Here is an 11,725-nt window from a genome sequence, read left to right on the forward strand (position 1 = left end):
TTGAACTCAACGTTTCGATAATAGAAGCTGTTGGCTGGCATGCAGAGTCCACCGTCTCCAGTTTTTATCTCAGAGATTTGGCTTCGCAGAGGCAAACCTTGAATCTGGTAGGTCTGGTGACGGCCGCCCAGATGACCACCAGACCCATTTAAAACAATCAACACAGCCTATCAGCTTCGCTGGATTCGCCAGTGAAATTTCGTAAGTAAGAAGATTTCAATAACTATCTTCTTAACCGTATATAGGGGTCACATATCACGTGACCCTAGGCTGTGTTGCTGATGAAATTAGGAGAACGGATTATCGTTCAAATGGGGAATCCAGCCATCATTCCCTAGAAGGTACCGCTCAGCATTCCCTCCTCCTATTACTTATTCTCCTAACGTTAATGTGATCGGGGAACGTATTTGAAGGAGAAAGCAAATTTTTAGTAAATTATGTTTCTCCGAGAATACTTACCCGATCACATTACTTAAAATCCCGCCCAACCACCCCGCTATGCGAGCATCCTCGTATAATATATATCGCTCAGCTTAAAAACTAGCGACACCTGGCGGTGGCAAGGGAGGTAAAGGGCAAGAGTTATTGCCCTTTGGTCTATATAAGATAGACCGAAAAGACGAATTTGCGTCTTTTAGTAGGGCTGGATTCGAGAGGTAGCAGGCTTATATTCCTAACGTTAATGTGATCGGGTAAGTATTCTCGAAGAAACATAATTTAGTAAAACATAATTTAATAATTTAATAAAAATTTGCTTTCTTTAGTGAATAAACGTAGTATATTTATCTATTATTGTTCAAATATGTCATGTGTACCTTAATGGGGGTTTCATATCCATCAACTTGGTGAGTTGTCAGTATTATAAGATTTCCATCAATCTGTACATTTCTATCACAAGAGCTGAAGACGAAGATTAATAGAAAGCTGATTAGCTTGTTGTAATGTGAGATCTCTTTGTGTGTAAGATATGTTTCTTAAAATTATAGTTGACTAGCTTGTTTTATGGATAAATGGATCTCTTTGTGTGTATTAATACAGCACATTCATCAATAGATGACTAGCTTGTTGTTCGATAGATATATCTCTTTGTTTAAGACATCACTCTCTTCAGGTAATAGATGACAAGCTTGTTGTATCGTTAGATAAATCTATTTGTCTGTAAGACATCATTTTCTTATTCAGCAAACACAGATATCCAAGACCAGATCCTGCCTCAAGTCCAAGATGTGAGAGCTAGAACATTGAACATTCCAGGTAAACTTTATCAGTCAAAAATTGCCAGTTGTTTTTCTTATCTAATTAGCATATATGGGTTTATCGCATTCTGTATCCATATATGGTCATGTGCTGCCCATCATGCATATGGCTTTATGGTATTATTCATTATCCATATATGGTTATGTGCTGTCCATCATGCATCTGGTTTTATGGTATGGTTTTGTATCCATATATGGTTTTATGTTGTCCATCATGCATCTGGTTTTATGGTATGGCTTTGTATCCATATATGGTCATGTGCTGTTCTTCATGCATCTGACATTATGTTATGGTCCTGTGTCCATTACCTTATTTCTGTCAGATTAAAACAAAACTGGGAATACCCACTTGCCTTCTACAAATTATCACAAGGTCACACATTCAGACAGTTTGAAATCTGCCCCTCCTTGGCAATTCCGTGCTAAAAATTGTATGCCATCATTATGTTCAGCCTCTGATACATCAATATAAAGGAGATATTCTCAAAGTGTTCTTCCTGCATGAATTAAGTACTGTACTGATCATTTAATAATCACTATTATGTGAGGATTCTATGTTGCTTTATTTCTTGTCTTATTTTTATTTTATGAAATTTGAAGGCTACACTTTTGGCTTATCTTACAGGGAAATATGTTAAATCCAGTTCTGATAGTGGTTACTTATGTTCAAACCTTACAACTGATAGACCTTATAAAGATGAAAAGACCATCATCGTGATATGTGTATCTGTAATATATCAAATCAAAGGCTGTGTATGGTGAATCATATTAATACTCACTTTTGTATCATTTCACCAATAGTAAATCGATTAATCTCATCAAGCTGTTGGCTGACTTTAATTATGATCGAGACATGCATATATCTTTGAGCTGGTCATGTGTTGGATACATAGATATTAAATCAATTTTGAGACTGTTGCTTATTTACTGTTGATCAGATTTGTTAAATAAGCCTTCGTCATCACAGTATTGGATGAGGATGATTGTGACTGAAATTCAAACACATTATTTGATATGATGTGCACTTGCAACTGATTTACTGAGCTTGTTAACACTATATCAAGCACCTGATTGATGTGATCACATATGACTGACTGAGCTTGTTAACAATATATCAAGCACTTGATTGATGTGATGGCATCTGATTGACTGAGGTTGTTAACAATGAATAAAGCATCTGATTGGTTTAGCTTGTCAACATATAGCATGTGTATATCTGATTATGTAAAAAAGCTCATGATAATATGTATTGTACCCCATTAATAACAATTTTAAAAAGTACACAGTACAATCTGTCAAATTAGTAGTCGGAGTTGAGAAATGTGACCTAGATTGTTATTTCACAATACATGAGCCTACTTAGTGAAATGATCAAAATGAATCTAAAAATCAGTTTCATTCCAGTCAATATATAAAGACATGGTTTAGCGTGCTACCAACAATTAATCTAAAAATCAGTTCCATTCCAGTCAATATGTAAAGACATGGCTTAGCAAGCTTCAGATAGTAATTTATTAAGTCAGTTTGAGTCCAGGTAATATTTAAAGTCATACATTCAGCAAGCTTCAGATAATTAATTTCAGTGTATAAGCCAAACATTATTGTCGACAGTTAAACCAATCCGAATGTTATTGAAATAACCTTCTGCCTTTTCTGTAATAAATGTGAATTTGTCTTCAATACAAATCTTGCATTTGTCAACATCTGTCTTGAAGTCTGCAGTAATTAGTATATGTCATTTGTACTAGGCAGTAACCAAATTAATACGCCTCAATGACCTAAATTTGTAATGGTCACTAAACTTTTCAACCTTTTACTACTAGTGGATACAACAGTATGATAGGTACTTGGAGTAATGATATAGCAGAATGCATTTTTGAATTTTAACTACAAGAACTCAAGCTTCAGTATGATCAAAATCAAGTTAGCATGCATATGTAAAATTATGCGTGCAGGGGTGCCTTCTTCAGATCTTAAATTGTAGTGCCAGATTGTTGTGTGTAAGCCTATATGAAATTGTGTTTACAGGAGTGCCTTGTTCTGATCCTAAATTGTTGCGCCAGATTCTAAACAAATCACAGCAAGATGCTTCTTCCAGCCAAGCTACATTGGAAGAAAACTGTTTAAGAGTGGGGCTGGAACTTCATGATGAAACTCCTGCAAATGGGAACTGCTTTTTCGAGGCTATCTCCAGTCAGCTTCAACGATTAAATTGTGATGTACAAAAATCCCCACAACACCTGCGTCAGGAGGTAGTTGCCTTCATGAGGACTAATCGAGTACTGCAGGTAAGTAAAACTGCATGCTGTCTGATCCACAATGGGGAATTTGACGAACCTTTTTACCTTATCTGAGAAACATATTAAAGGGTTGATGAATAGAACCTGTAAGCAATATGGGGAGTCATTAAGGCCATTGAACTGCAGACCTGGGTATTAATGTGTTTGTGTGTGTGTATATATATATATATATATATATATATATATATATATATATATATATATATAAAGAGCAAGATGTATACATGCACACACTTTGAAAATATTTGTGTATATTAATTTCCTGACTAATAAGCAATGTTCTTAACATATAACAGGAGTAAACATTAAAGGAAATTCAGTTATATTAGTCATACGGTTTGTTAATGATCCATGGTGGAAAGATATTGAGTCATTAAGAAGCTCGTTTGGTCAGGCAAGCATTTGATCCTAGAGAAAATGTATCACTCAATACAAGAACTTCAAATCAGTTTGGATTTTTATTGTGTGAGGTTGTAACTTACTGAGCATTCAACTTTCAGCAATCATATTCATGGTAACACACCATGCAATCAATAACCATGACAATCGTTTCATGGTAGTTTCCTGTAACTTACATGATGAAATAAATATAGAAACATTGAATGACTTATTATGTTTGCATTTGATGTACGTTGACCACTGAGAACACAAATTAATCAGAAATGGCATAATGAAACATCATCACATTTGTCTTATTACGATGAATTTAATATCAATTTGTATCAGCTAACATAATACTTAAGGGAATGTTTCTCTCCTACTCAGGTATCTGACGGCACCATACACTTGGATGGTTTCATCTACAATGAAACGTACGATGACTACTGTACACGAATTGCTAGGGATGGAGAATGGGCAGACCATGTGGTGGTGGTTGCAATGGCTAGGAAACTACAAATGGATATTGTCATTGTAATGAGCTCACCATCATCTAGCCCTGATGAGAACATTGTGTGGGTTGTTGGACAGACAGGTTTTCAAGGGATGCCTATTCTCCTAGGGCACATCTGGGAGTCACATTATCTATCATTACAACCCATAGGTAAGATTAAAAACAACTTAAATTTAGACTTAGTTCTGTTGAGAAGAAAAGTAATTATGTAATGTGATAAATTTGATGATTTCCCATTATTTGATTTGAATAATAAATAAGTTTAGTGTCCCACTCTTTTGTAATTGAAATACACTCATATTGTAAGAGGACCGACCAAATATGCCAACAGAAAGTGGTCTCTCAGATCATGCATTCTGGTATACAGATCAGATATCATACTGTACTCAGATCATGCAGTCTGTCATAGAGATCATATATCATCCTGTACTTAGATCATGCAGTCTGTCATGGAGATCAGATATCATGCGGTACATAACATAGTTGAATCATCTTTAAAAGGACAAAACTTAGTAACATAGAACATTTTAAATGGAAAATGTGCATCAGTAAATATTCTGATTTTCAACTGCTACAACTATAATATCTGTATACGAGATATTAAGCAGCAAACAAGAGCATGTGACCTGAAGATCGTTCAAGATGATCAGGTATGTAAAGAAAAATCTTTTACCTCTCCTTGAAACTAAGAAAGTTTGCAGAAATATTTATAGTATATTGGTGAAAGGCACATAAATTTTAGAAACTAAGGAACTAACTAAATGGAAAATGCAACTTAATTTAACAAACCAATTTGATTTAGCTGGTAATTTTGCTTTGACATACAGAGCTACCAATGACTGAAATCTAATCTTGTTTCAGTATAAATTGCACAAGCTCATTTCTATGAACAATTGAAATAGCAAATAATAATGTTCCTTTTTATTGATTCACATGATCAAGAATTCCTATTTTATGGGGACTGTATGAATGTTGGACATTTTTGGAATGATTTAACCCTGTTAAATCATTCCAAAAATGTCCAACATTCATACAGTAATATAACTTCCAGCTCTACCTTTTTTAAAAACTTCTTTAGTAGTATAGGATTATTATAGTTTATATACGGGAAAAATTTGAATAAAAAGAACATTATCTTGTATTTGTTAGAGAGAGAGAATACAACAATGTTGGTGTGTGTGTTTGTGTGAAGACAAGGAGTGATGTTTGTGTGTGTGACGACAAGAATGTTGTTGATTTTCTTGGAATACAGACATCATATTTTATATTCAAATTTATAACAATATTATAGGAATCGTTGTAAAAGTGAGACTAAGTATCATACAATGAAGCTAAGCATCATGATATTATTCATGGGTAATTTTAACAAGGGCCAATAAATATGCGATATGGAAAATATATTTTTTCCGTGTATAAAATCAAGATAGTGACTGGTCAGTGTGTATACAATCAATGTAAGAATTGGTCAGTGGGTATACAATCAAGTTATAGATATATAGCATGTGGAACATGTTTGGTCAATGCGTATAAAATAAAGATAGATATATGTATGGTTGGTCAGTGAGTTTAAAATCAATATAGATATAATATGTGATATGTGTAGATTGTTAATTTCCCATTCAAAATAATTGTAAAATTTCTTGCTTAAAATTTATGTTTTATGTCCGCACCAGTTTATCAGATTTCGTCTTACGTCATGAAGATATTCATCCCTGACATAACTAGATTTCGGAAATTTGCTTACTTCTTAATAATAATAATAACAATGAGAACCTTGTATAGCGCCTAATCTTTAGAAGCTCTAAGCGCTTTACAACATTAGACAACACCTATAGCATGGAAAATATAAATAATGATATGATTACAAAAAACAAACACCATGAAGATAGAAAACAAACAACATGCTGAACATATTTCAGGTATGAAACATTATCAGGTCTTTAAGTTCGTTCTTGGAGTCAGATTAAGTGAGATTTAAGGTGACTCTTGAATTTGATCACTGTGTCTTTGTGACTAAGTTCAGTGGACAATTCATTCCACGTTGCTTGGCCCTAGTATGCAAAAGAACGATGTCCATATGAAATTGTTTTCATAGTGGGAATAATGATTATACGATTGACAGAAGAGGAGGGTAAGTATCTTGCTGGAGTGTACACATGGATTAGGTCGGATAACTATGTTGGACTGGAGTCTATTAGTGAAACGTAGTACAGAGAACAAAATTTGTGTTTGATTCTGGATCGAATGGATAGCCAGCATAGGATAAAGAGCAGAGGGGAAATGTGCTCTGACCGTGGTACTCTACATATGATCAGAGCTTCTGCTTTTTGGACATTTCGAAGTTTCTGGAGTAGATATTGAAATGAACCAGACAGAGGTGAGTTACCATAGTCCAGTCTTGAAAGTACTAATAAACACATACGGGCTTTATTGGCATCAACTGAAAAATATTTGCAAATAGAGCTGATGCGTCTCAGCTCAAGATATGCAGCCTTGCATATGTTCATGACATGTTGCTGCAATGTGAGAGTACTGTCCAGAGTAACACCTAGGTTTTGTACTGACTGTGTGAATGTAATGTTGGTGTTACTGATATTTATTGTTTAAGGTAAAGGATGTGAATGAGAAAATCTTTGTGTTGTGATCAGAATGGCCTCTGTTTTATCATCATTTATCTGCAGCTTGTTACATGTCATCCATGATTTCATATCAGAAATGTGCCTCTGTACTCCATGAATGGGAGCATCAACTTCAGTTGGGTGGCTAGATTTGTATATTTGGGTGTCATCAGCGTACAATCGGTGAGACACTGGATGATGATCTATAACACTTTAGAGCGACTGAGTGTATATAATAAAGAGAACAGATCCAAGAACAGGTCAAAAAATAGACCCCTGTGGAACAACACAGCATAGATTAACTAGGTTGGAGTGTATTCCATTTGCAGACACAATCTGTGTCCTGTTGACCAAGTAGGACTTGAACCACAGTAAGGATGTATCATGAATGTCACATCATGCTGGAAACGGTGAAGTAATATACATGTATCATGGTATATTGTCTCAAATGCTGAAGACAAATCAAGGAGGGTGAGGACTGTAATCTTTCTGATATCCAAAGGAAAGATAATGTCGTTAACTACTTTTAGAAGAGCAGTAGCAGTAGTGTGGAAAGGGCGATATGCAGATTGTACATTGCTAAAAGGACTGCTTGAATTCAGATGAGATACAAGCTGGGGTAGAACAACCTTTTCTAAGATTTTTTATTAGAATGGGAGATTAGAAACTAGGCGCTAGCTCTTTTTAATCGTTATGGTCTAGTATTGGTTTCTTCAGCAGAGGCTTTACAATGGCAGTTTTGAAAAATGATGGGAATTCCCCAGATGAGATAGAGGTATTAATAACATCAGTTAGTGAAGGCAATACTGGATCTAAGCACTCAAGCAGCATTGATGTTGGAATTGGATCAAGTGCACATGACTTTGGTACACTCTTCATCAGGATTGTACGTGTGAAATCCATAGAGACTGTTTCAAATGCTGCTAATGTTTGCCGCTGAAATTCTGTATCCCAACTGTATGGTGACGACAAGTCAATTAAAATGGTGGTGTCAAGCTTATCTCTAAAGGTTTGTACTTTGTCACGGAAGAAATTTGCAAACATGTACGGAATGTCGACTGGAGAGAAGGTAGTTGGAAGTGGTGGACATGTGTTCCTTGACATTAGCTTGTTCGTAATTTCGAAGAGCTCTTTTTAGCTAGAACTTTCCATGATCTTAGTTCTGTAGTGGGCTGTTATCATCAGGTCTGTCCAGAATTCAGTCTAAACTGTGACCATGTTTATGGCTGGGTTGTTTAACTGACTGTGAGGTTGAAAACGTTCATGGAATCTAGGAGTTTTGATGTGTTTGCGTTTCCGGGAGAGTCAAAGTGAAAGTTGAAATCTCCAAGAATAATCAGTTTGCCACCTATCGAATTTCCATACTCCCGGAGATTTGGAAACTGCACCAAAAATAGAGATTTAATCAGCTTGCTTTTTCTACTAGGAGGAGGGCGGTATAGGCAGATAAAATGGACTGACCTTTCATCAGGTGTGAGTGTGGTTTGGACTAGTTCAAACGATATATGGTCGAAATTGAATCTTTTGGTGTGGTTAAGACGTTTCATCATGTAGTTCTTTGTGATGTCAGCAATTCCACCTCCGTGAGAGTGGCGGGAGAACGACTTGATGGAGTAACCAGTGGGTGTTAGATGCACGCACTTGGGCTCATCGGCTGACGTTTTTAGCCATGTTTTTGTCAGGAAAAAGATGTTGATATTTTGGTCGCTGATAAAATTAACTATTTCTGTGCGCTTTCTGGTAGTCCTACTAAATGGGCATTGACTGATGCAATACGTAGATGTATCTCTTGGATAGTTGACACATAGGTTGACAATTTAATCAACTTTTTGAATAAGGTTATTTAAATTAATGGTCTAATTTTTAAATTGTTGAGCCGGAAAGGGCATAAGAGGGATAATGGGAATTCTTCATTCTGTTCTAAGCCGGCCAGCTTTGAAACAACGTTTCTTTTTTTCGCTTCTGTTTACATTTAGGTAATGATGAATGTAGTTACAGTTCATTTAGTCTAGAGCACAATGTAGTGTGGAGAGCCAAGGAGTGGTCATTAAAAGCAATTAATGAGGGTCCATCATAGCATACACTGGTTGACTGGCGAGTATCACGGGATGGTGGTTTGTTTGAAAACAAAGGAAGTTGTAGCAGTGGAGCAAGGCAGCTGCGAAAAAGTCTAATTGTTCTCGTTTCCAAAACAAGGAGATGAAGAAACACATATGAACTGAACAGCCAATACATGATGAGCACAATAACGTAGACGAAGACAGACAACAGACACATATATCATGAAAATGGCACAAAAAGGGAACAGCTGCTTTAAACAGGTTAAGCGATAGCAGCCATCTTGAACAACATCGTCAAGATATCAATTACTAAAGCCTTATATGATCAAAACATTAATTAATAGATACGCTGCTAGGGGATGCAATGGCAGGAATTGTGCATGATTTGTATGAATTCATGCACTTGGAGACCAGTGATGCCTGATAAGTCCCTCACATTAATTTAAAATTGATCATATAAAAATGTTTTCTGCACATTACTAACTTTTATTATGCCATTCACCCCTAAAGTGCTTGTCACAACATAACTCATGTCAGTAGAAGTATCATAGCATTTGTCACATTGTGTCTTTTTACATAACTGTTTTCACATCTGGGTTCCTTGACTTGACGTGAATGCTTGTTAAACTGACTTTGACTGGTTCATTGGGCCCTGAATCAAGCCTAATGTCGTTGTTTTAAACTTGCATCAAGAAAGTTTTACAAACGCATGTTTCATACAGCCTAACCGAAAGAAAGATAGATGGCCTACTCCCAGCATAGTTCATCCTAAGATGACAATTATTTGTGGCAGATACTGTCTGATAAAGGTGACGAAGGCAGTCTATTTTTGCTGTTTGAAATATATCAGATTATTATAGCTGGTAATGTGCTAATAGAGATATCCGTATTGATACACGTGGTGAAGAATATATACAAAATACTTATTCTATTTGAATTGCTTCAATCTTTAGCAGTTTCGAATAATCATTAACTGTTTGCCATTTTATTCTTTAAGTTGAGGGGTCATCCTATACAGCTGTTGTAGTCATATACACTCATTTCTGTCAGATAAATAAATAATATTGACAGCACTTACATGCCCTCTACAAATTGGTACAAGGTCACTAATTCGCTTGATTTGAAATATGTCCAACCCAATTCTATGTTAATAATTTTCTCCTGTCAGTATGTTCGGCCACAGATAACATGTATGAAAGTAAATGAACTGTGCACGATTTATTTCATTTGTATGATATAAATACTTTACTGATCATTTAATAATCGTTTTAATGCAAAGCTTCTATGCTGTTTCTAATCTTGACAACATTAATTAAATTCGAAGGCTACAATTTCAGTGTTTCTAACAATGAAGTATGTTAGTTTTAGTTATGGTGGTCAGTGTTTGTTAAAGTCCAGGGTAAAACAATAATTACCTGTCAGAAGTAATTGTAGTTTATTCAGTGTGACAAACCCAAAATATTGCATCAACACTTGATGCAAATATATATAATTGCATCAAGTGAAGCAAGAGCTTCATGTGAAAGGCTCGATTAAATGATATATAAAAAGTACTTGAATTGTACATAGAAAACATGTTTCGAATATCTCCATTTGCATTGATATATGGAATCAACGACTGAACATACCAATGGTATAAGAAAATAGATAGCCTATTAATGGCGAGAGAGCAGGTTAAAACTTCTATGTAAGACTTTCCATGCAAGGACATTACACTGTTTCTACATTTGTGATGATAAGGTCATAACACCTTCCAAGGAAATTGCACTATTTCTACAGCTCTGATGATAAAATCATAACATCGTTGGTTTTGTGAAGGCAAAAATAACAATTTCTTTAAAGCACTCATTCAGGGAAAAACAAAGGGCCAAGTGAACATGAGTATTCCAGTATCGTGTCAAGTGGAGCAGCTTGAAATGGTTTAAACGGTTGAATAAAAATTACTGACCACTGAAAATGTTTGGAGGTTGTTTGTATTTTGTTGTCAAGCATCAGATTGGCTCATGAACAGAGGACAAGTTTATGCCTGTAATCTGTATACTGGAAGTAAAGCCAAGGTGTCAACAGATATAAATCGGCACCTCCTTACCACTTAAGGATTTTCAAAATATGTATAGACTGTAAAGTTGATATTTGTGCAGATAATGTATCATATCATAAGCTTCGATACACAGTACAGATGTATCCTTTAAGTCCTAGGAAATAAGCTAATATCGGCAAGGAGTTAAACGATAGGCTGTTGATTAAATTTGCCAAATATGCCTTTTCCTTACTGTATTGGTTGAGGATGATTGTGAATGAAATTCACACATATTTGATTTAATGTGAACTTGCATCTGGTTGACTGAGCATGTTATCAACATATCAGGCATCTAGTTCACTGAGCATGTTGACAACATATGAAGCATCTGATTGACGTAGTGTCTACAATATATTATGATATAACATTTGGGAAACACTGACCTACAATACTACATACCCCTGCTTAGTGAAATGATCAACTGTTAATTCTATTTTAAGCGCAGTGAGTGATATCAGGCATATTATATGTGTCACTGATTGCTAACATCCTGTTTTTCATAAAGGGGTTACTTGATCA

At 35.5% G+C, this 11,725-nt stretch overlaps 2 protein-coding genes across 7 annotated transcripts in view; both read left to right on the forward strand.

Moving 5' to 3' along the window:
* Positions 1–11,725, forward strand: part of LOC149788803 (enoyl-CoA hydratase domain-containing protein 3, mitochondrial-like) — a 433,692-nt gene that overhangs the window by 375,734 nt on the left and 46,233 nt on the right. The gene's annotated exons all lie outside the window — the stretch shown is intronic.
* LOC149788808 (uncharacterized) overlaps positions 1–11,725 on the forward strand; it is a 108,739-nt gene that overhangs the window by 86,698 nt on the left and 10,316 nt on the right. For all 5 annotated transcript variants that reach the window (XR_016424250.1, XR_016424249.1, XR_016424248.1 and 2 more), the window contains exons 13-15: positions 1,183–1,254; positions 3,285–3,544; positions 4,322–4,598. Coding sequence is in view for 2 of the 5 variants with exons in the window: in XM_089974931.1 (XP_089831057.1) it covers positions 1,183–1,254; positions 3,285–3,544; positions 4,322–4,598 (609 nt within the window). In the remaining 3 variants the exon portion in view is untranslated. The remainder of the gene's footprint in view (positions 1–1,182; positions 1,255–3,284; positions 3,545–4,321; positions 4,599–11,725) is intronic.

The sequence above is a fragment of the Sinohyriopsis cumingii genome, chromosome 11 (genome assembly GCF_028554795.1).
Source record: "Sinohyriopsis cumingii isolate HCF-2022 chromosome 11, ASM2855479v2, whole genome shotgun sequence".
Taxonomy (NCBI): domain Eukaryota; kingdom Metazoa; phylum Mollusca; class Bivalvia; order Unionida; family Unionidae; genus Sinohyriopsis; species Sinohyriopsis cumingii.